This window comes from Siniperca chuatsi, linkage group LG5 (genome assembly GCF_020085105.1).
Source record: "Siniperca chuatsi isolate FFG_IHB_CAS linkage group LG5, ASM2008510v1, whole genome shotgun sequence".
Classification (NCBI taxonomy): Eukaryota; Metazoa; Chordata; class Actinopteri; order Centrarchiformes; family Sinipercidae; genus Siniperca; species Siniperca chuatsi.
In genome coordinates, this window is record NC_058046.1 from 8,622,933 (window position 1) to 8,646,995 (window position 24,063).

The 24,063-nt window shown below is 42.2% G+C and overlaps 2 protein-coding genes across 2 annotated transcripts in view; one reads left to right on the forward strand and one right to left on the reverse strand.

The window, feature by feature from the left end:
• Positions 1-662: 662 nt before the first annotated feature.
• Positions 663-14,008, reverse strand: ift81 (intraflagellar transport 81 homolog). The gene is made up of 18 exons (XM_044198157.1): positions 13,574-14,008; positions 13,326-13,429; positions 13,033-13,213; positions 12,846-12,935; positions 12,579-12,644; positions 12,171-12,281; positions 11,222-11,306; positions 10,481-10,644; positions 10,297-10,392; positions 9,484-9,630; positions 6,165-6,314; positions 4,935-5,063; positions 3,603-3,692; positions 2,622-2,708; positions 2,430-2,501; positions 2,152-2,237; positions 1,840-1,885; positions 663-1,599 (listed from the first exon to the last, which is right to left on the reverse strand). The coding sequence occupies exons 1-18, from the start codon at positions 13,715-13,717 to the stop codon at positions 1,417-1,419; spliced, it is 2,031 nt and encodes a 676-aa protein (XP_044054092.1). The 5' UTR covers positions 13,718-14,008; the 3' UTR covers positions 663-1,416.
• A 741-nt stretch (positions 14,009-14,749) lies between these two features.
• si:dkey-91m11.5 (PH_BCR_vertebrate and RhoGAP_Bcr domain-containing protein) overlaps positions 14,750-24,063 on the forward strand; it is a 33,861-nt gene continuing 24,547 nt past the window's right edge. Inside the window, exon 1 of the mRNA XM_044198137.1 lies at positions 14,750-16,982. Coding sequence (XP_044054072.1) covers positions 15,623-16,982 — 1,360 coding nt within the window. The 5' untranslated portion in view covers positions 14,750-15,622. The remainder of the gene's footprint in view (positions 16,983-24,063) is intronic.

A 24,063-nucleotide genomic window follows, 5' to 3' on the forward strand; every position in this document is an offset into this window, starting at 1 on the left:
AACACATCTTAATAAGGTCCCAAGAAGCACAAGGTGCTGTAACAATAACAACATGGCACTGCCCAGTTGGACATCAAGCTGCCTTTTACAATGCACACTTGATCCGTTTGGCACAAGAGCCACTAACATCGGCTGTCAACAGCAGATTAAGTTTCTGTGGGAGGGAGGGTGGGATCCTGAAACATCCATGAAGACATTTGTTGGGAACATGAGGCACTCAGACCGTGGTCTATGTGGAAAGAAGTGTGTGCCACGTTACTTGCTAAAAAAAGTAATCAAACTTCAGCACAGGAGCTAAAATTTGTTCTGTCCCACATATAGATTCAAATTGATTTACATGTAAATAATTAATAAAGGCTCTGTCTTGTTATATATAACATGTTATAAAGACAACATAATATTTCATATTACTCCAGTTAAAGAAAGCAAACATAATGCTCTAAATCAACATCAAATCAGTCACTTGATTTCTATAAACAGATTGTGCTTTCTGTATTCTAGCATTAGTCTTACAACAGGTATTCACTCATTCTGTTTAAAGTCAAATAGGTGAATAAATCTATATCATAACTGGGAATTCATGGCTGGCCAACTATCTGCCTGTTATCATTTAACAGACAGTTGCATTTTAGATGACTATTATAATGAAACATGAGTCGAAATGAGTATATAATACATTTAATAGAAATACATAGACAACCAAAATATCTGCGTATGCCTTAAATGTCAAAGGTTATCTGGAAATGAGGCTCTATTATAGAAAAAATGTGTATGTTGTGATATGAAATAGAAACAAGCAGAATAATATGACTATTTCATCTGCACTGTCCAAAGCAATGGCAGTCCCAGTGAATTCCAAAATTGGCAAGACACCCTGTCCAAGGTCATGGTAGTGGTTGCCAAAAATAGTTGACCGCGGCCACATCCCAAGTGCACCACTTTGCATGCTGTTATCTTTGGACACTTTGATTGAAAGTGTAGTCTTAAAGATGTGGCAAAATGGAGTCTCCAGGGGCCAGAGAAAGTGAAAACGTGTCCTGCCACACCTTTCGATACATGTGTTCTTTAAGTTGTGGATTCTCAAAGGATCTCAAACGGTGTCATCACCGAGGAGTTACTGGTCTGGTTCTTACACAAGATGATCTATCAAGTGAAACTCGATGGTAGTGTGTAACAGAAATACTTTATTGATCCCCGAAGGGAAACAGACAAGATGGCGGGAAAGATGAACCTCCATGAACAATGAAACAAACCTTGTACAAGTTATTTGAATGTACTATAGTGTCCAGTAACAGTTTACATATAATAACTATATAAGATTTAGACATGTTACAGGAAGGGATAGAATATTAAGTTGAACTCTGTGTAGTGAATGTATTGTAGGCGATCTTCAGCTGACCCTGCCTAGACGTGTCTTTACAGCACCAGCCTATCCTCTCCTCCCTCCTGGATGACCTGACCAATAGATGCCTGGCTCTGAGCTCTTATGAAGCACTGCCTCTTGCACTCCATCAGCTGCTCCAGGTCACGCCACATCTTCATCTGCTCCATGTTGGTGCCGTGGCTCTCCCTCACCATCTTCTGCTTCTCACGTAACTTCTGGAGTCCACAAATGAAAAGAGTGATTAGTAAGATTTGTTTTTTTTTTTTTTTTTAAATGCCACTTGTCTGCACAATATGAGTCAGGTTACTATATTAAAAGGCCAAACATGTTAGCAATAAATATATACACCATCTACATTACTGCAGTAAGTTTCCTTGTCCACCCTGTCTGTCCTCAGACCATGTTTTTGACAGAATACAGTATTGATCCATGGCATCTGCTAGGTCAGTTCTCACCTTGCCAAGTAACTCCTGTTCTGAAATGTTCTTCATGTACACTTCCCTACAAAAGAAGCAGAAGGATATAATTCAAATGCAAGGCAGTGCAATTTCATGTGTTGATCTCACCTAGTGTTTTTAAATAAAGGTGTGGTGTATCAGCATATCTTGATATCACAAGGTGTGGTAATGAGTTTCTGACAACTCCCAGTGCTGTATGAAAGAATAAAGTGACAGCAGCTAAACTGACTGTGTTGTAATAAGAGCTGCCTGAGGTAAAAGGGGTATTCATCTTGCGAGCAGCTTACTGGCCTGGATCAGCATGCTCACCTGATGGCCTTCTTCCTCTCTTGCGGATCAGAGGACACGTAGGCCTTCATCTCCTCAGACGCCCGCTGTATTTGCATCTCAATGATCTGTTGAGGACAGAGATGGGGGCAGGTCACATGCAAAATGCTGCGACATTTAGTCACTCCTGCACCACTCCTGTGGGCCGCAAGTCTAATTTGACCATATTTGGCTTGTAAAACAGTGATAATGATGCATGATACACTGTGGCTATTGGCTTTTTCCCCTGCTTTAAGCAACTATTTTTTTAAAGTACTTGCCTCTGACATGGCGTTGATAAAATGATATCGGTTTTCCTCCTGTGCTGTCTCCTCTCTCAATGCTTTCACCTCCTGTGAATGAAAAACAAGAACAAAGACATAAGATATTACACAGGAATACACTGGATAAACATAAATAAATAAATTTAAATTGTTGACTATATTCTATCCAGTGTAGGATAATAACTATACCTGGTCCAATTTAGATCTGTTGCTCTCCAAACCAGCAGTACAACTTTCATATTGCGCCTTCTTTTCCTCATATTCCTGGCTTAGTTCCTGTTAATATAGGAATCCAAACGAACATACACAGGAACGGGGAGACAAATGATTTAACATACTGTATGCTGTATGAGAATTGTGATAAGTGCATAGAATACACCTTTTTCAACACTCTTGTCATACTGTCAGCGCTGTTTCACATCAACATAACATAACAGCTAGCATTTGAGCAGTTTAACTTACAACAGGCTCCTACAAAGTCTATTTATGTCTTCCTGTTGCAGCTCTTCATTAGCAGACATTACCCACTAAGATGGAAGAGCGATTCTGGGAACACGCGTAGGAAAATTTAATCCTCTGCTTTAGCTCAGCGATGTGGGGGGGCTTTCCCATCGTGCATTTTATTTATGGACTATGTAAATTATTCTTAATGGACCCTGTCCTTGATAACATGCAAACACAACACAAGTTAACTCTGATTGGCTTGCATGCACACAGTAAAGATCCCACCATTTGTTTTTAAATTTAGGGCAGATTTCATAGTCCATAATGTTTTTCCTCATAGTAAAATTCATACATTGGCTTTGCAGGGAGAATTTGTGAGTTGTTTGGGAGATGTGAGAGCTGTATGTTGCACTGGCATAGAATCCTACATCATCCTATATACTGTATGTATTATTACATTTTGGAGTATGAATTAATTAGTAAGCGACCCAAAAGTCAGATAAGCGACCCACAGACTCTGTTGACCCCCATAAGAATGACTTAACTTCTGGTCTGGATTCTTTTATTCCTGAGTTGTGTGTGAAAGGGGGGACAACAATGATTTGCCATGGCTGTTGAAGGTCCCTATTTAAATGCAGCCAGGTGGCCAATTTTCTTTACAAACTCTAACTGATATGGTGTGAGGATTCTTTGAAGTAGAGGTGTTATAATGCGGGTGATGCTCACCTGACACCGCTGTCTCAGTGACCTCAGTTCTTTTATAATTGGTGCTAGAGCTGACTTCTTCTCCACTATCATAGAGTTCAATTTCTTCACCTGTAAAACCAAGCCAAGAGCACACACTGCATTAAAAGTGAAAATAAATACATACATCTTACAATGATCACAATGTAAATTGTGAGGAAATAGTATTCTGTGTTGAAATTTGCAACTTTGTATACAGTTAAAGGCTGCAGAGAAAACAGCAGGTAATGTGACTGTGACTAACGATTTACTGAGATGATGAAGGTAGGCAGCATAATCAACCAGACAAATGTGAGAGCATGTAAAGTGTCTGTAGCCACATTATAAGCTATATGACAATATTCAGTAACAGTTTGTTAAGTATTCATTAAAACATCATAAATGTCAGTGCCAGTGTAAAGGCGACTTTCAAGTTGGAGCCAGGGCTGTTTGACTCCATCATTAGGAGTGGTCTGCAGTTTGCCAAATGTACAAGCTGCCAAACTGATCAACAAACTCACTACAGCTTGGAGCATGGCCTAATGAGTTGCAATTGCTTCCCTCCGGGCCTTGACACAAAAGGATGACAGGGTGATAAATAAGGTAGAAGCTGTGAGCTATGCTGGGATAATGTTAAGCTGAAGTTGGGCGGAGTTATGTTGGGAATTACATGAGGTCACCAAACATCATGTGCTAATAGGCCTTTTACACAGAAGACATTTTGACTTGTCATAGTAGGAAAAGCACAGGTAATAACATTAACGATGGCTCTGCTCCATTCAAGTGTCCCATTAAACCATGACAGTGTGACACAATACCACGACCCTGAAACCAAAGCAGCTACATGGAATTCAGCCATCATTCATTTTATTAGTTACACCTGTGTTTTTCCTGCTGTGAATGTCAAAATGCTTGCTGTGAAAAAGGCCTGTAAGAAAGATAAAGGTGTTAAGTTGTCCTGCCCTAACAGAGTGAGGAAGCTACCACTCAGTCTGTACAGTTCTGAGGGGAGGTCTAATTAGCCATGGCTGTGTAGAGGCTTTAATTATATGCTCAGTAGGGGGTTGGACAAGGGCACTGGCACAGTCTGTCTTTACTATATAGTTAATACTACCTAATAAAATTCTCATTTTCCATTTCGCCAGTCTTTGTCTGCCCAATCAAAGCTAGTATTTGTATTAAAATATATTTAAACTAAATAATAAAGCTTTCCTCAGAAAGACAAAATCTGTAATGTCATCAAAAGAGATTTGGTGTTTTGCAGTGTAACCATCAGTGATATGAAAATATTTAGCTTAGGGTGGATTTTACCCAATGTCCCCTTGGTATAGTTACCATTTCAGACATGTCATCCAGTGTGCGCCCCTTCTTCTCGTCCAGCTCGCTCTTGATGGCAGACACCCTCTCCAGTTCCTCCTGAGTGTTACTGTAGCCAGAGATGCCCTTCTCAGCTTCTACAGTTTGCTTGAAAAACACAACAGAGACACATGGTAACTCATCGGTGCATGAACAAATTCAGCAATGGAATCAAATGGTCATATCAATATGAACCATCAGTCAGTGTGCTATCAATGTCTTTACGATTTGAGTGCATTCGTATTTGACAAATGATTTTAAACATACCACAAGATACAACTTTGTTCCACATGAAGCTGTGATATGAAAACTCTTTGAAAACTGATTCAAGGTTTTAATGTCTTACAATGCAGCTAACACTAGGACAGCACATTTCAGCTGCAGTAACAGGGCTACCCACTCATCACATCAGTCATTTGACTCACTCTGTCCATTAGGAAAATGCTAGAATGTATGAAGAACTATCCAGCTGAAAAATCAGGCTCACACATGAAGAGAGGAGCAGACACATCACCAGCTAGACATGTGTTCAGAAGGAAAACTTTCATTGGTTTAACAAATCCTAGTGTGGGATGCAGACAGAGGAGGAGCAACAGATGCAGCCATCAGAAATAGCAGCTCAGCCTGCGTCAGACAGCCTATCAACAAGTCAGGTGCTGGAACCGCACAGAGGCGTGAAGCCATTTCCAGGAAGGTTCTGCCACTTAACTGTTAACACAAACTGCGTGAATGGGGAGATCAAGTGAGAAGAGCACATTTGGAATGACAGCACGAGTGCAGGGAGAGGGGTGGGTGGGATACAGTATGAATGCTACGGGGCAGAGAGGGCAGTAAGAGCAGTTTTGGATTTGGATTTCTGTGGTCCACGTAGAATATGTAACATTTAAAGTGATGATTACTCATGCTTCCTTTAATGACCACTCCCCAAGTTCTCTTGTGCAACTTATTATATTGGTAAAATGGAGATGCTCACTGGATGATGATGAACAACTGATGGTAGGCCAATGTGGCATTCAAATGTCAGCTGCCAATAATTTAATAAAAAGAAAAATGCTAGAAGATAATTTGTAAGTACTCGCCCTATAGTTGGACTTTTTGCTTGTGGCTTGTACTGTAGCACCCTAAATTTAAAGGCAACAAGTAGATCCCATTTGTTTAGTCTGCTTGTCTTACATGAAAGTTAAAAATAGGAGTTAGTAGAAGAGTTACCAGTTTCTGTTGGACGGTCTCATGTCTCTGCTTGAGAATCTCCTCTGTCCGTTGCAAGACTCCATATTCTGCTTTCAGCTCAGCAGTTTCTTGACGTTTCTTCTTGTATACAGTTCCCTTGCTGCGCAATTTCATCACCAAACGTTTCAGCTTTGAAGAACAAAGAAACAGAATTCAACATTACTTTCAAATTAAAAGAACACTTGATATTAGTTTTATGAGAAGTGAATACTAAACAACGCTTTCACATGAAATGTTGTGGTTTCTTTGCTACACTGACATTTAAAAGTCTTTAAACCTGCATTAGCTGATTTTATGGGCAGCAGAAACAGGCTGTAAACACAACACTGACATATTATCACCTTCTGAGTTCATATAGCAAACTGGTCAGTAAACAGTTACTTATTTACACATTCAGCAGTTACGGAGTACCATTAGCATTCTTTTGGAGTTGTGTGTCTGGCCACCTGACATATGTCAGTCCAATATTCACTCTCCTATTGGCTCTGGTTTGGTCTCCACCAACTCCTGATATCTGATTCTTCAGATGCTAAATGCTTCGCTCTGTTAAGCAGCTAGCCACAAACATTGTCTGTCTGACATTTGGTGCTGTGCAGGTAGCGTACAGTGAGTTTTTAGCATGTATTTTAACGTTTTTGATGTTCATCTGCCTGTCTCAAACAAGAAAATGTAAATGCTTCTTTGGGAAATGCAATGAAAGAGGCATAAATACAGTTTATATTTGACAAAATGGTGTCCAGCACAGCTGAGATACTATGAAAGGCCACAGGAGAAGACAATGAGTTGAGCCAGGGGAGGGAAGGGATTAGAGAACAGCAGGGACTGGGGGCCATGCCATGATCTGAAACAGTCACTCGATCCTTTCAGATTCACGGCCAGCTATGTACAGCGAACAGCTTCATCTGGCAGAATAACTGCTTTTAGTGGATGTTCAGTCACTCCCCCACTCTGACTGTCTGTTGGGAAACAATGAAACTCCTCCACAATGAAGAGCAGCTATAAATGAACATGGACACGGGAGAACAGCCCCAGAAATCACAGAATGTGCTTCATGTCCTTTGGGGATCCATGAAGCTTAAAATGTGTGTGTGTGTGTGTGTGTGTGTGTGTGTGTGTGTGTGTGTGTGTGTGTGTGTGGGGTCTACATTTATTCTTTGTGTATTTTGGGACATCAAGGGCAGACATGGCTGAGAGAGGAATTAGCACAGCAGAGTAATACTGCATAGTGTTCCCGACAGCGTGTCCCAAAAACAACTGCTGTCAAACTGGCCGACGGCTCAGTCGTAACACCACTTGTCTCAAACATACAGTACATTCACGCAAACTTGCATACAGTAAGTCCATAGAAACATGAATGGTGCCGCAGATACTCCAAATAACTGTGTAGAAAATACTGTACAGTAGCAGAGTAACCCTTTAAAAATGCCCAGTAAGCTCACCCCAGTATTTCAAGAAAAAGCGAGCATGTCACTCAGATTGTGTCTTGACTGCAGTAAAACTAAATTTAAACCAGTGTGATGAGGCTGGTTGATAACATGGTTTCATATTACTGACCAACCAATGACGGACAGATGTAGTCATCCCTCTCAGAGAGACCCTGCAGTTGGTTGGGTGGCATGTGATGACACATAACCAGCAGAATGGAAAATACCTCTGATAAAGTGATCATCTCCACCGTGGCTGATGGCCCAAAACTACGGAGGAGTCTGATAAGCTGTGTTTGACAAAACATTTTCCATTAACTTCATTCATGTATAGTCTCAAGGACCCTCTTTGTCTCTACAAACAGCTCCCTCTCATCATTTTAGTCAGACTTAAAAGGTATGTCAAATTAATTGTAATATGTTGGTATAATTGACGTAGAACACTGACAGTGGTTGAAATACATGTGAGCTTCTGTCTTAAACCAGTGGTATTGCCAGCACTTTTCTTTTTTAAACATCTCTTAATATTTCATCCTGTCACAAGGAAGATTTTGCTTCCTGAAAAGAATAAACATGTTAGCAGTCATTTTTCCACTGATATTTCACTTCCTTTTACCAGAATCAGTGAAAGCATGCAAAAACATCACCCTCTTTCAGTTTTGTGCTGCGTAATAACCCAGAAAATTTCCCAGACAATCTGATCAATTTGTAGAAACCATAAACTGCACTGTAGAGGCCAGAAAAGGTTGTCCATATTCTGTGTGCATTGGTCTTGCTTGTTTTAAGTAATTATCCTAATGTCTCAAAGTATTGTGGCAATAATGTATTGATGGTAAAATGGTTTGTGATAGAGGTTTTTCGTAAAGGAAATTCACTTTTTTTCTTTTTACCCCACGCAGGCAGGTCAGAGGTCAGGGTCAGCATCGCAACAACACCCCCGGAACAAAACACACAAGCATCATCCACAGGGATGGACAACGGCCCCACAGGACAAAGGGGAGAGCAGGGAGAAAGCTGTTGCAGTTTCAGACACGCTGTGACTCTTTTGCCTCAGCAGAGAGCCCAGCTCTCATCATGGATATCAATGTGCGTCACACACCAGGCTATAAAAATTCTCATCCACACAGTGCATACGGTCACAGCACAACCCCCATCTATCAGCATCCCTCTGCTAATACAGAACTGTTTATAGTCGACTCTTTAACTGTAAGAGTAATGTATGCACAGGCAAAAGAAGGAGTGATTGTGCTCAAGGCTTTCTGACTTAAGTGCAACAATTTTTTTTTCTCCCTGTCAATAGTTCCGTTATTCGTCAACATGACAGCTCAGAGTAGACCAAGCCATGTGTTTGAAAGGGGGAGTACATCCTCGTCATGTGGGATGTAAATAAAGACAAAGGTTTTAAGCCCCAAGTCTGTTTAATGTGTCCAGCTGACTTGAATTAGGAGATTGATTACACTAAAGATTAGGAAAAAGGCCGTCTTTCAGGCATTTTGTCTTATAAAGCTCCTTATTCTGGATATTCTCTGTTGTGTTCTATTTATGGCTCTGCATGGGAATGTGGGGGAAAGTAAGGAAAAGGGATAAGTAACATTAGACAGTGAGGCCCTCTTTGTTTGGATAAGAACAAAAATAGCCTTGTGTATTCTGCGGTTTGCAAATCTACTAGTGCGCACTTAGATAAAGCTGGAGTTTCTGTAGGTGATGTTAGCAGTTACCTCGAAAACAAAGAAGAGAATCATGCAGAAAATTTTTCTTTTCTTGGCTACTGGCAGTACAATTCTTATCGGAAACAAGGCTAGACAATGTCCAGCTTATAAGATCAACACAGCTTAGGGACTTAGGGACTGTAAGAAGCACTTCCAACAGTGTACCTCATCACCCCGGATGACCTCTCCCCCATCTGAGGCTTGTGCCTGGCTGGCCCTCTGCCTCAGCTCCCGCTCTGCTGCGGCCAGCTCCTCCCTCGCTTCCTGAAGCTCCTCTGCCTTTGACTCCTTCCTTCGAATGATGATGGAGGCCTGCAAGAGTCACGTTACATTGGATATACAAACATGACATGAGATATTAGAGCAAGAAATATCAGCTGGTAAAAAAAAAAAGCTTTGCATTAGAATGAAAGCTTAAAGGCCCACTACGCTCAAAAATTTGTTTTGCTAATTGTTACATCACTTGGATGTTTGAGCTTCTCTGTGCAGAGTTTGCGACTAGAAGGCGGTTTTCATGTTCACCTGCTGAACGAGGAAAGTTTCTCTGTGCATCACATTAAATCTGAGTTTAAAATGTGTACGTATGCACACACACGGGTAAGAAGATACAAAGTCCTGCCAATGGCTTCACACTATTCCATCTACAGGTGGCAGTAACATCATGCCAAGATATGCTGCAATGTGCCAGCAAAGCAAACACGGATGAAAACAATGCTGGATTCAAAATATTTTAAAAATCGGCTTTGCAAATGTTTCATGAGGAAGGAAATGCATTCAACACATTTGTTGGAGCTCAAGGACACACACACAATGGGTTTTGGTGTGTAACACTGAATGTAAACATAACTTTTGTTTGTTTACAAGAAAACTCCACAGGGCACCTTTAACATCACAGCCAGCACCCACGGGGGCCAGTTTACTCAAGACAAACTAGACAAAAAGATGAAAGACACCAAAGAAATTCAATAAAGTCAACACCTGTTGCCTGTAAAGGGTCAGCTTGTCATCCATGGGGTCATTTCTCATCATCCTCTTCTCAATCAGCTGGTTTATCTGAGAATCAACTTCTTTAATCTGTGAAAGTGACAATTACAGAACACTCAGAGACTAACACATCAGATTTTTGCAATGCACAGATTTAACACCACATCCTGGTCCTGACCTTGTCCTCCAGCTCCTGGACATCAGCCTGGCCCATGGCAGGCTCTAACGCTATTTTCTGCAGGTGCTGCACTGTACGCCTCATACCCTCCAGCTCTTTGGGGAGTTTCTCAGAGACCATGTAGGAGTTGATCTTGATCTCCTCTTCAAGCCTCTTCATTAAGCCTGAAAGAGACAGCGCTTATAATTAGGCACTTTGAGCGTAATGTGTTTGAGACCCTATCAGGCTTTCCACAGCTCTGATTACCTAAGAAAAGCTGAATATCACTTTTACATGCAAACCCACTAAGCATATGAAAAATCACCACTAATATCTTGTGTAAAACGTACTGATATTGAAACTGTCTTTCAAAATGTAATTGTTCAAAGACAATTAATTATACTGAACAACAGCACCCTGATTAGCATTCAAAGTACTTTTTTGGGACACGCACATAGAGTAATTGTGATAAGTGACTTTAATAGTGCAGCTCCACCCTAGTCTGCATTGCATAGGTCATTTTAGAAACTGCAAATGTGTAAATCTCTCCTCTGGCTGAAGAGCCCAATACCAGATGAGAACAAAAGGAGACAATTTGAACATCAGATAAGCTCTATTATAACACTTCAAAGATCAGTATAATTAGAGGGTCTCAACAGATGAAAGCCTATTAGCCGAGAGACTCCCTAACGCTCTGCTGTGTCCTTGAACTACCCATCCAGCTGTGTCCTGCAGAGGCAACAGCAGGACATGGGCACTCACTCTCAGGATTGGCATCTGCTGCTGCCTGTCGCAAATCCTTCAACTGCTGCTGCGATCTCTGCAGTCTCTGCTCTGCCTGGAACAGCTGAACACACAAAAATTATTACTAATACAGGTAATGTGGGAGCATTAACATTCAGTACCCATTGATAATTAGTTTGTTCAACATTAGGGCTACAACTAACAACTATTTTCATTAGAGATTAATCTTGTGATGATTTTCCCGATTAATACATTAATTGTTTGGTCTATAAAATGTCAGAAAATAGTGAAAAATGCACATCTCGTTAAATTTATGAACAACAAAAGCTGTTATTTTGCAGGAGGTTGCAAATTAATTCTCTAATTATTCGAAACTTCTCTGTAGTTGATAACTATATCAAACAGGGCTGCAACTGCAACAGATCATTTCAATTATCGATTAATCTGCCGATTACTTTTTCGATTAAATGTGATAAAATAGTGAAAAAATGCCCATCGGAACTTCTCAGAGACCAAGGTTTTGTCTGGTCAACAGTCCATAACCCAAAGCTATTCTGTTTGCAACGCTATAAAACAGAGAAAAGCAACACATCCTCTCATTTGAGAAGCTGAAACTAGAGAATGTTTGACATTGTTTCACTATTTGTGCATGACAAATCATTGAAATTATTAATTATCAAAATAGTTGCTGATTATCGACTAATTGTTTCAGCCCTAATATCAAACGAAAAGAAACAAGGACCTAAAAATCGTATATTGTGAGGTGTTAAAAAGGATTTCAGCATAATGTTAAGCCTATAAATTGAGAAAGAAACCCAGCTACAACACCTGAGATTCTACATGTTCATTTTTTTTCAGTCCAAAGCACAGCAGATAGCATATTGTTTAACTGGTTGATGATGTCTTAGTAAATTATACCAAGATGAGCATATATGATGACAAACCACAATTAATCACAAGCATTTACTTGGTTCTTCTGTTCTTGCTTCTGGTGAGTCAGTGATTCCTCTCTCTCCTTCTCCACTCGCAGCTGTCTGGCCTGTTCCAGCATGCGTTGATGGTTGGACACTGACTCCACCTAGTGGAGAATCGACAAGTTAACATGGCGATGTCCGACTGCATGGTGAGCAGAAATAACCAAGCACCTCTAACAGAGTCAGGTTTCACCTTTTGGCAGGGCCTACAAGTAAGACCCATTAAATCAAGACCTCATTACAGCCTTGTTAAGATGGCCTTGCAGCATGTCAGATCCCTGTCAGATCTATTAGAGAAGCTGATAATTTATGTCTGGGGTCATGTTTTCATTCCTCAGTGAATCCTAAAGCCTTCCAAGCATTAGAAGAGCGAAGGGGCCTCTCGGAACAGTCTGCCTTACCCTCTTCTTCAGCCTCTCCACACGTTTGATAAGTTGGTCTTTCTCTTCCTCCATTACACCAATGTCCTGTTATTGGAGAAAAGAGGGATTACCTTACTGCATTATATATCAACTAAGCTTCAGAAGGTGAGTTATTATATTATTCACATAGTTAAAACTGAAAAAGAAATTCATGTAAATATATGTGACAGCTGTATGCTGAGCAAAGCCTGTCATCAATAACTTCTAACAAACAGTGATTGTAAAAAGTCATTGGGTGTTTTTTACCCTTCTGATTTCTGCTGTGGAGAAGCCTGAAGTCCTCAGCTGCTCACACTCCTTGTGATAGGTCTTAAAACCTTCCACCAGCTCTTCATACTGTGGACACACAATATTAATGCATAGCCTCTCTTGCCTTTTAGATGATTGGCTAAAAACTAGGAACTGAAATGTGTATGTGTAATATATTGGCAACCTGGTGATAGGTGTCACTGATAACGTCATCCTGCAGAAACTCTGCAGGCACCTCCAGTTTGACCAGAAAGCGAGCCAGATAAGCCCTTTTCTTCAGTTCAGGGACCCTCTGTAGCAGCCAGTGGAGGATAGGGTGGACCGCGGGCTTGCTGCCAGTCACCAAACCCTGTCTAAAGCTGCTCCTGCATGAGAGAAGGAGAGCATATGATGAAAAGACTCCTAGGACTAGACATAAACAGTGCTTCACAACATGAGGTGTGAGTATTTCAATTCTCATTGAATGTAATTACTTACACATCAGAGGGGTTGCCAGGAGGTTTGTATTTCAGCATCCCCAGCAGAGCACACATTCTCTTTATGGTTTGTTCAGGCATTTCTTCACGGATATCTATAGCTTGCTAAAGACAAGAGTAGCAGTAAATAGCGTTACATAGTTAAGATGAATTCGTGAATGCCAGACCCAGGCTGACATTATACAACATTTTGCATTGACACAGCTGTTCTAACAGACGTATGTACAGTCAGTGAAGCTAGTGTCCCACCTTTGGGTCTATTTCAGCCAGAACATCATTTAAAATCTGCAGCAGCTGCATCGGTTCGAGGGAGTCAAACGTGATGAGGTTAAAGTTTTTCTTGAATGGGTCCTTGTTAAGTTGTTCAACGATGAATTTCAGCTGTTCACTCATCTTGAACAATATGAAACTTGCTTGCTGTAAGGTAATGAGTCCTCTTCTCTGCTGGTTTGGACAGCTAACGTTTAGCTAACTAACACTGGCTCTCTGTCGTCGACTAACAAGCAATCCAACCTGAAAAGAAACCTTTAAAAAAACAATCCACCCGACTTGCTGGTGACGGTGGCAAACAACTATTTACAAATGATAAAGACAAATGTCCAAATAGATTAGTTAGTTCGCCTTGTTAGTTCCGCAACTTGCTAGTTAGTGGACAAAAAGGCGGCGGTAGTTGTCAACGGCCCCTTAGAAACTATGAAAGCGTCGCGAGTTGGTTGCTAACAGGAAGTAGCTTTGACGGTATGTTCAAGAGAGTTTTGTTGCGCTAAATGTGCGCAATTTGCTTTTGGCTCAGGTCGACAGAGAGACGAGTACAAAATCGATGAAAACTCAGCCCTAAGTGCTTTATGGTCGAAAACAAAAAACAAATGCTGACTACAATAAACACAACTGACATGCTGTTGCGTGTGGTTAGGTTTGAATTACCATAGGTTAGTTTATAACGTTAAATAGTCAGATGGCGTTCGAACATCTGGTAATTTAATCTGACACAGCCTATTTTATTTTTCGATTTTTAACAATTATTTTCCCTGAATTTGAACTTCTTAAGAATTAAAGCAGGTTCAATACCTACCAGCTGAAATAAAATAAAATGACTTACTGTTTGGTTGATAATGGCTAAACGCCGAAAATGTGGCTCTAACAGCTCTGAAGTGACATTTATGGATCATCTCTTCACCTTTAATGCTGGCTAAAAAAAAAAGCAACAGTGGCACAAACAGCATATTCGCCTATAAACTGCAACATTAACACGTTTAGATAGTACCTGCTGCATTGTACTGCGCACAAAATCACGTTGTACTTGAACACATCACTCTGTCAGTCTGAACTTTTGTACCGTCAGATGGCGATGTGTTCACAAGGCACGGCTTCAGGTTGCAACACAGTGAACTTGGGCAGGATTAACCAGAGTAAAGAGCATAACTGAAACGACAAGTGTGCTGGTTAGACGGGGGGGTATTAAGCTAGTTGAATTCTTAAAGGAGGTAAAACAAAAAACAAAAAAACAAGGCTGAATTTGAACAACCAACAAAGGACAGTTGTTTTGAAAGTCGGGACCTCGTTTTTCTTCATCCACCTGAACTGTACCAGCCTCAAGACAACGCTTACCTGCACAAAATCCTCCTGATCACCACGCCGTGGGACGTTTTCTGCCTTTAATGTGTCAGTTTATCTCTCTTATTACACCACATGTCTTATAGCTGTATCCAACATTTCCTCGGAAACTATGTTCTGGTGAATTTCCAGTTGTCGTAATCAGCTTTACCTGGAAACTCTGCTGTCGATTAGATACAGCATTTTGACAAATCATCCGTTTTTTTTTTTTTTTTTTTTTTATGTATTTAGTGTAAGCCTAAATCACATCCATGTAGCCCCTCCTCCTTCTGCTGCGACTGTAACGCAGACGGAGAGCCAAAACACCAGAGAGCTGCGAGTCAGTCTGACACCAAACACAGAGGAAGACAGAGGATCTCCAGAGAATAGACGAGCACAAGAAGGGCTAAAGTGCGAGAATTAGGATAAACTCACATTTCTTGGACTATGTCAAAAGGAGCAAAGAGACTGGACCAGTGATCTTGCCTGTGTAGGATTTTATTCCTGTGCTTGTGAGTAAAGGCTGTAAACTAAACAGGATTTATTCTTCCCTGTAAAGTGGATCTTTCCTTACTCTGGAGAACACTTTTCCCTTTGTATTATAGCACTATGGAAGCTTTAAGTTGTAAACAGTTAAGTCCAATTCATGCTTTAGGAATGTATATGTTTGTGTTGTTAGTTGATTGAATAGTTTATATCAGAGTAATGGTTGAACCGGTGGGATTTGTGGAGGCATGGAGAGCCCAGTTCCCTGAGTCTGATCCCCCTTGCATGGAGATGAGCTCACTGGGGGACATTGAACAGGAGCTGGATAAATGCAAGGCATCTATCAGGCACTTGGAGAAGGAAGTAAACAAGGAGCGCTTTCGGATGATCTACCTGCAGACTCTGCTTGCAAAAGAGAGGAAGTCTTATGATGGGCAGCGATGGGGATTTAAAAGGACGCCCCAGATGAATGATGGAGACTTGCCCAGTGGCCCAGACAGCCAGAAGTCCCACGCTGATGAGGCACCAGTGGAGGAGCAGCAGCAGAGAGGGCCTGGTAAGACAGCCAGGTGTAAACCACATCCAGAAGGAGAGGTGGATGGTGCGTCCCCGGCCAAGCAGAAGGGTGGGGTGTCACCCATCCGCCAGGAGTCAGAAATTCCTGATTTCCCACTGGGCACGGGCTCAGTAGCAGCTCTGAGATCCAACTTTGAGCGCATCAGGAGAGCCAACTCTCATACAGCCGGAGATGGCAGAGGGCTGTCAGTGATGGGCGGCCAGGAGAAACCTTTCTACGTGAACATGGAGTACCATCACGAGCGAGGGCTGGTCAAAGTCAACGACAGGGAGGTGTCGGACAAGATCAGCACCCTGGGCTGTCAGGCCATGCAGATGGAGCGTAAGAGGTCCCTGCACTCCCTCCCAGGGAACCTGTCAGCCGCCACGGGGGACATCAGCAAGGCTGTTCAGAGAGGCAGATCCACCGAGGGGAACTGCAGCTACAACGGGTCATATGATGACGCCGAGGTCACCCCACACTTCCTGAAAGACAGCGTGATGCGTTCCACTGGGGGAAAGTCTGAGCGGCAGCCAGCGGAGTGCCAGCCTTACACCAGTGTGTATGTTGGGGGAATGATGGCTGACGGGGACACTCGAGTCATCCACATTAGGGACCACAGCATAGAGGAGGATGCACACCTCACGTGGCCGAGGCGCTCCTACTCTCCGGGCAGCTTTGACGACGTAGGAGGAGGCTACACACCAGACTGCAGCTCCAACGAGAACTTAACATCCAGCGAGGAGGACTTCTCCTCGGGCCAGTCCAGCCACGTGTCTCCCAGCCCCACCACCTATCAGATGTACAGGGAGAAAAGCCGCTCACCCTCGCAGCACTCCCAGCAGTCCTTTGACAGCAGCAGCCCACCCACACCCCTGTCTCAGAAACGCCTGAAGGAGCAGGTGATGGTGTCTGAGGCCTCCATCATCGGGGTCCGTAAAACGGGCCACATCTGGCCCAGTGATGGGGACTCCACCACATCCAGCAGGACCTCTCATGACAACAGTGTTCAAGGAGATGTGGGTAGGTCTGCAAGGCACACTGCACCACACAGATGTTCTTCAAGCCTTTCATTTTTAGGATTAAAAACAGAAAAGTATTCTTATGGGTAGAGATGATAAAGTACTAAAAAGCACATTAAAGGCCCTCTCTAATCACTGTCTGAAAGATGTCTGTGCTTGGCCTGGCTGGCCTTGATCCTGAATAAGTAACTTCTGAGTAAAATGCACCTGCAATATTTTTAATGAAGTCCTAATATTTTGACCGTATACACTAAAGCTGGTTTACTTGAGGGGAACTATTATGATTGAAGTGGCCTACAAAAAAAAAAAGAGGCCAGGTTTGATAGAATTCATCTTCTTGTCCCGTTAATGAGAATTTTATTTTCTCTCCTCACAGCTTTTATCCATATTGAATGTGACAGGAATGTCAAGCCATTCCAGTTAAGCATGATTAGCCTTTGCACAAAAAAAGACTAAAAAGGTTTTCACCAGCCTGTAAAAAGTCAATCTGCCATGAAGGGGTTGGGATTGGCAAGATGAACTTTACATACACTGATTCTTAACAGTAACCCAGTAGTTTTGCAGTTCTTTCAGGAGTGTTTTCTTTACCCTTTGTAAGCAGGCCTGCCCTCTCTTTTTCTCTCCCTTCTGCTCTTTGCCCGCTGAGTGCTGCAGCACTCTCACAGAGATGCTCTGACTGAGACAGCGGCTACCCCCGGGCTTCCCAGTTGCTCAGCCCTGTCCACACTGAGTGTTTTCGTGTCAGCACACATCAGTGTTGTTGTCCTCGGTGCGGAGTAATTAACTTAAAGGGGTTTGTCTAGCGTGATAAATTTAGGGAGGCTCTTTGTTACGGGAGGCGGGTAGGAAAAAGCCCTGACAACTCACTCAAAAAAGAGGATCGAGGGGCTTAAAGTGTGTCATGTGGCTTCCAATCAAAATGCCTGCCATCAGTGTTTCCTGTTGTTATGTGCAAACACAATAGGAGAATCACTCATTGAGCACGAGTATTGACATGTTAACAATATAACAATGTTAAGTGGGATAAGGAGAGTGGTCTGGGCAGCTTGGGGGAGGTGGGAGTGAGTGTTCCTCTGCAAGAACGTTTGTCAAAGTGAATGACACATGAGGACACGTATTGTTGCTGGCTGAGGCCAAAGAGGGATTGGGATACAGAGTGAGTATTAGGATTGGAGCTGGAAAATTGTCTGCCTCTACCCCCCCCCCAAAAAAAAGTGTTATCCAGTGTGGGTCAGATTAAGCAGATGAGCAGAATAGTGTGTTGTTATATAAGGTGATCCAGTCCAAAGCTCTTTGACACAAAGCATGTGACGAACAAGCAGATAGTCCGTGATATAATCAGCATGAAGTGTAAGCTAGCACAGCTTACACTTCATGCTGCTCGGATGACTAAAATTTCCAAATCCATCCGACCTGGGTCTGTGTCGTTCCACTGTGCCATTTGTCACTCAGTACTGCTAACATACAGTCAGGATGTTTTTTTCACACTGATAGCTCCTACTTCAATTCATTTTGCTGAGAAAAAACTAAGAGCAGAAAGTTTCTATCTCTCCAAAGAATTAATGCATTTATGAGTAACTTGCTTGAAAAAACTAGAAGGAATGATATTAAAACTGCACTCCAATGATTTAGAATGGTCAGAATTGGCGGAGCAGAGGCCGAGATATCCTGACTTTTAGTCCAGAAACGCTGGATCCTACATTTCCCATAATGCAACCACTGTCATATTTTTGCTATACCCTCTTTGCCTGGTGAATGCCCACGTCTTTCAAGCTCCATGCCCCCAGTTTGTAATGCAGGCTTTCTGATACATTTGTAGTCTCCAAGCCCAAGCCAATTACCCTGATGACATCACTATGACATCACCAGGGGCGATTTTTCTCAGACTTGACAAAGCTCCTCCAGAGCCACAGAAGACATTATACAGCTTGAAGAAAAGAAATGTTAACTCAAGGTCCACTTACTAGTCTTTTCCAAAGCTTTCAGCTCCATCTCAAGAAATTTCTCAATTGTCATGGAGATGAAGACCCTGAGATGTGGTTGAAAGCTCTGGAAAAATTCAGTATGTGGACCTTGAGTTATGAATATATTCCTTTGTCAAACTACTATTTCTGTGGTCAAGAATGAACTTTCGCGCTCATTAACCAGCTGTTTTCACAGGCTGAGAAGTACATCCCGTGACAAGTAAGCTGACCTTTTAAGTGTAAAATCTGTGGAGTTCCCCTTTTAATGTACCCTGTCCCTGACACCTTCTTTTTAAAATGTTTGTCCAGAGGGGACTTGTTGCTGACATAATGACACAGCTGCCTCATGTGGACCTTGCTTTATGGATTACCAGAAGTCTGGATTTATTTGCTGATGTTGTAATAACATTACTGTGCACGTTGCTGGATTAGGCCTCTGGCAGGGAGCCGGTTTGAGGCAAGCTTTTGCAATAAACTGCTCTTTGTTGTGGTTAGTGACTTTTAGGGAGCAGTTGGAAAGTTTCTTTTGTTGTATTTATCATAAAGCACTGCGGCATTCACTAAAATCTATTAAATCGGCCTAGTAAAGCTAACTTAATCTCAGTGTTGTAAAGATGCTTTGTGATCCAGTTAGTTGATTATAAACAAAGCTTCATAAACTGTACAGTACAACACACATTTCAGTGGATATATCTAAATTAGGACTTTCTGGACTGTAAAATTTGGTGTGTATGTTTATGTTCTGCACCCTGTCATGGAATATGTGAACGCTGCAGAATTGACGTGGTCCCTGCTGCTGTTTTGTGAGTATTTCTGTGTCTGGCATGGTGGCAGACTGTCTCTGCCTGGGAAAAATGACTGAATTAACATTAGAAACACCTACTAACTTACAAACAAACCTGTATTTGTTCTGCTGTGATGTGAAACCTCAGTGAAATGGCCAGTCTAAAATTGACACATCTCAAGGGATTTTTTTTTTCTATGAATAGAAGAATAAGTGTCGTCTCCTGGTTTCTGGTTATCTAGGCCATTTGTCAAGCCTAGCTGTGAATAGAACTGCTGATTAGCTGTGGGCCTTTAAGGAGGCCAACTCTCTGATGGGCCTATTTTGCCATAATTAATTATCATCATGACACTGACATGCCTGTGGCCGCAGCTTTCTGCTGTGGCTGAAGAAGAGTCTGAGTGTGTAGACTGTCTCATGGTTAATGTGTTACAGTGAGAGGGCACAGAGGAAGAGGTCGGCCAGGAGGGAAATAATAAATCTCACCATTAGTTTAATCATAATCCCAAAAATCAGGAGATTGTCTTTTAGGATGCATTTAGCTGAGCCTGCCTCGGTCAGGATATGGCACTGTTTCTGTAGGTAGACAGGTCTCTCTGGGATGGTTGTGACATTAATAGAGAGTGTCTGTCTGAAAGGTGATGAAGTCTGTCTGAATGTCTTGGCCTCAGTCCAGATGTTGGCACGACTTGCTGCCTCAGCAGGAGTCACACGGGTGCTGGTCCACACTCCTGGTTAAATGCAGACTCATGAATATTTGAGGTCCCTCAAGGAAGCCTAGACAGGCCTATCCTTGTACCTAGATATCAACATCTGAGGTTTAGTGGTCAAGGAAGCTAAAGAATTCAGCCTCTCCCTTTCCTAGAGTAAATGTAGGCCTACAAGGAAGTGGCAGCTCTCGTGGGCAGCCAAGTTTGCCTCTGTGTGCGTGTATATGTGTGTGTAAGTAAGACACCTGTTCTTCTGTGCAGTGTACCGGGTAAAGTGGTCAAAAGCTGGCAGGCCATCAGTGCACCAGGCCAGGCATTGCCAGCTGCTCTCGCAGTAAAAGCCATGAATAGCCTTTTTGTTCCTCCCTCATCAGAAAACTGAACAAAAAAACTTTAGAAACTATGCAAGATTGTTCACACTAGATTGCCCCATCACCTCCTCTATTCGCATACTAACATACATGTTTCCATAGATAAACCTCCAAAAAAAATCTTTGGCATGTTTATGAGCCTGCAGGCCTCCCCCGGCTCAGTGATCCTCCCTCGTGCTCGGCCTCAGCCCTCTGGTCCTGCAGTCTCAGCTCCCCTCCCTGGTCCCACTCAAAGGGCCCTCTGTGCTGCTGGCTGGCAGGCCAAGTGTTTATGGAATGTCTCAGCTGCTTGTGGGGTGTGGGGGGAAATGGCTAATGAAACGTTAAGTGTTGTATGAGTTCACCTCTCTAACTACAGCCTGACCCGTGGAGCGTGTTGTGTCACTGGTCAGTTTGTTTTAGACAGTGTTCTCTCGCAAAGTGAGCCGGGGTTGTGTGAGTGAATGAGGAAAGTAAAAGCTTTAACAAGTGAATTTGAACACTAAATTCCTATATTTGCCCTCATTCAACCACTTAAAGGGGCAGTCCGGTGGTTTATTATTGTACTTCCATAAAGTTAGGGAACTTGCGCGAGTTAGTTTAAACCCTGGATCCTACATTTCCGGTAATGCAGCGCAGTAGTGTCTCTTAATTAGACCCTCTCTGCCAGGTAAACTCCCATGTTTTTCAAACTCCACGCCCCCAATTTGTAATGCAAGCTTTCTTCAAGCCCAAGCCAAGATAGCCCTGATGACATCGCTATGACATCATCAGGGGTTATTTTCTCTTGACTTGACAATGTTCCTCCAGAGAGACATTATATAGCCTGACAAAAACCGTTAACTCAAACTCCATGCCCCAAATTTGTAACACAGTTTCTGTTATAAATTCATAATGTCCAAGCCCAGATAACCCTGATGACATCACCAGGGGGCATTTTCTCAGACTTGATAAATCTTCCCCAAGACATTATACAACAGTTTTCAAAGACACACAATTTTTCTAATTTAGCAAAACAAAACAAATGATTTCTAAATCTCTGATGATTTGATTCATTCTACACTGAGCCTACACACCGTTAGCTTTAACCAACTTGTTAAGTGCAAACATGCTGTAAAACCTGTGTTGCTAGGCAGATTATGACTGAGCCAGTCACATTAAAGCACATCAGGTGAGGTTTGTTCACTAATATTTAATTCTATTCAGACATGCAAATTAATATTTGATCATACCTGGATGTCACTGTGATTTTTCATGTGGCTAAATACATTTCTTGTGTTCATCATCTGCCGATAATAAGCAATGTCAGCAGTTATGTTTGTGTTCACTAGAAATCACAAACATACGGCTACGAAGCTTGAGATTGACCAGGCTCCAGTATAAATTATGGGCTTTTTAAAACAAGTGAGATGAGAATAATTCCCTAATAAAATAACCAAATAGGACTAAATAGCTACTGTACCATATTAGTCATGCTGTTATTCCCTTCTGCGTCTAAGCTAATTTGTGTATAGCCAATGCGTGCATTTGCACCATTGTCTTATGTTTATTTTCACAGACTGGAACAATTATTGGGCTTTGATTCTCTCTGTTAAGCAGCACATTACAAGCCGTAGTCTGACCACCCTGAGCTATTTCAACACACGCTGATTAGTAGGTGTGCTGGGCTGGGCGGCCCAGTTCTGACCTACACTGCTCAATGACTGGCACTAATTTTAGGCTTCCCTACGACAGATCAGAGGCGAGTGCTGGTGGTCCTCACTGCCTCTGTCGGCCCTGTGGTTTAAATCCTCCCAATCCAGCACACACTTCAGATGGCCCAGGATGTGATGATGATGTGTTGGCTAACATTATTTGCCAAAACACACAGCCGGTGTCTGCATTTGCCATAACAGGTGCCCCAGTTACAGTACAAGGTTAAATGGCCGCTCCACCAATTTTACACATCAAAGTCAATTTCTTACTCACAGGGAGTACTACACAGCCTGTGGAAACAGTTGTTTAATGTCTTCTGTTGCTCTGGAGGAGCTTTGTCAAGTCTGAGAAAATGACTCATCTGACACATGTGAGTAATCTTGGATTTAAGTTGGAGACTACCATTTTTTTGCCATGCTATCGGCGTGGCTCTAGGGATCGAACTATCAACCACTTTGGTCTAGACTGAACTATCTCAACAACTATTGCATGAATTGCCATGAAATTTTGCACAGACATTCGTGGTCCCCGGAGGATGACTCCTACTGACATTGGTGATCCCTTTATGTTTCTCCTAGCGACACACCAAGGTTGACTTTTTTGGTTTTGAGTGAAATGTCTTGACAACTGTTGGATGGAATGTCATGAAATTTGGCACACACATTCATGTTGCCCTCAGAATGAACTGTAATAACTTTGGTGATCCCATAACTTTTCTTCTAGCACCATCATCAGGTCAAAATTTTAATTTGTCCAAGACTTTGGTTTATGACCAAATACCTGTAAAACAAATGACATTCCCATCAGCCTCAGCTGTACTTTGTATTTAGTGATAATTAGAAAATGTTAGCATGCTAACACACTGAAATATGATGGTGAACATGGTAAACATACCTCTTTAACATCAGTATGTTAACATTGTCATTGTGAGCATGTTAGCATGCTTACCTTAGCATTTAGCTCAAAGCACCACTGTGCCTAAGTACAGCCTCACAGAGCCGCTAGCATGGCTGTAGACTCTTAGTCTTGTTAACAGAAAGCCTGCGTTACAAACAGGGGGCATGGAGTTTGAAAGACACGGGCGTTAATTAATATCTCAGCCTTCTTTTTTAAAATCTGTCTCTTGCAAGTCATCCAACTTAATGGAAGTGCAACATTTTTTGGATGCCTCATTAACATAGTGGCTCAGTATCAGAAACGGAAATTTAAAAAAAAATCTGTGGCGATGACAGGACTTGAGTGCCACTGTGCAAATCAGTGACAGACAGTAGTGGTGGGATTCAAGTCGACTCTTTATAGTCTAAAGACCTAAATGTCACCAAAGAGTCATTTCGAAGTGCATTACAGATAAATATATCAAGATTTTTCCACTTGCCATGAAGTGAGGAAAAGGGCCACAGGCCGGGGTCACCACGTCCAGTGTCTGAAAAGCCATCACCCTTCAACCTGTTCGCCTCTATTTGCTCTCGCTGCCACCGCTGTTTCCCCAGTGACCACACAGTCTGGAGAAGAATCTATTTGCTGGAGCCATAAAGTGGTGCTAAGCTTTTAACAACATCTCACATTGGCATCTTCTGCT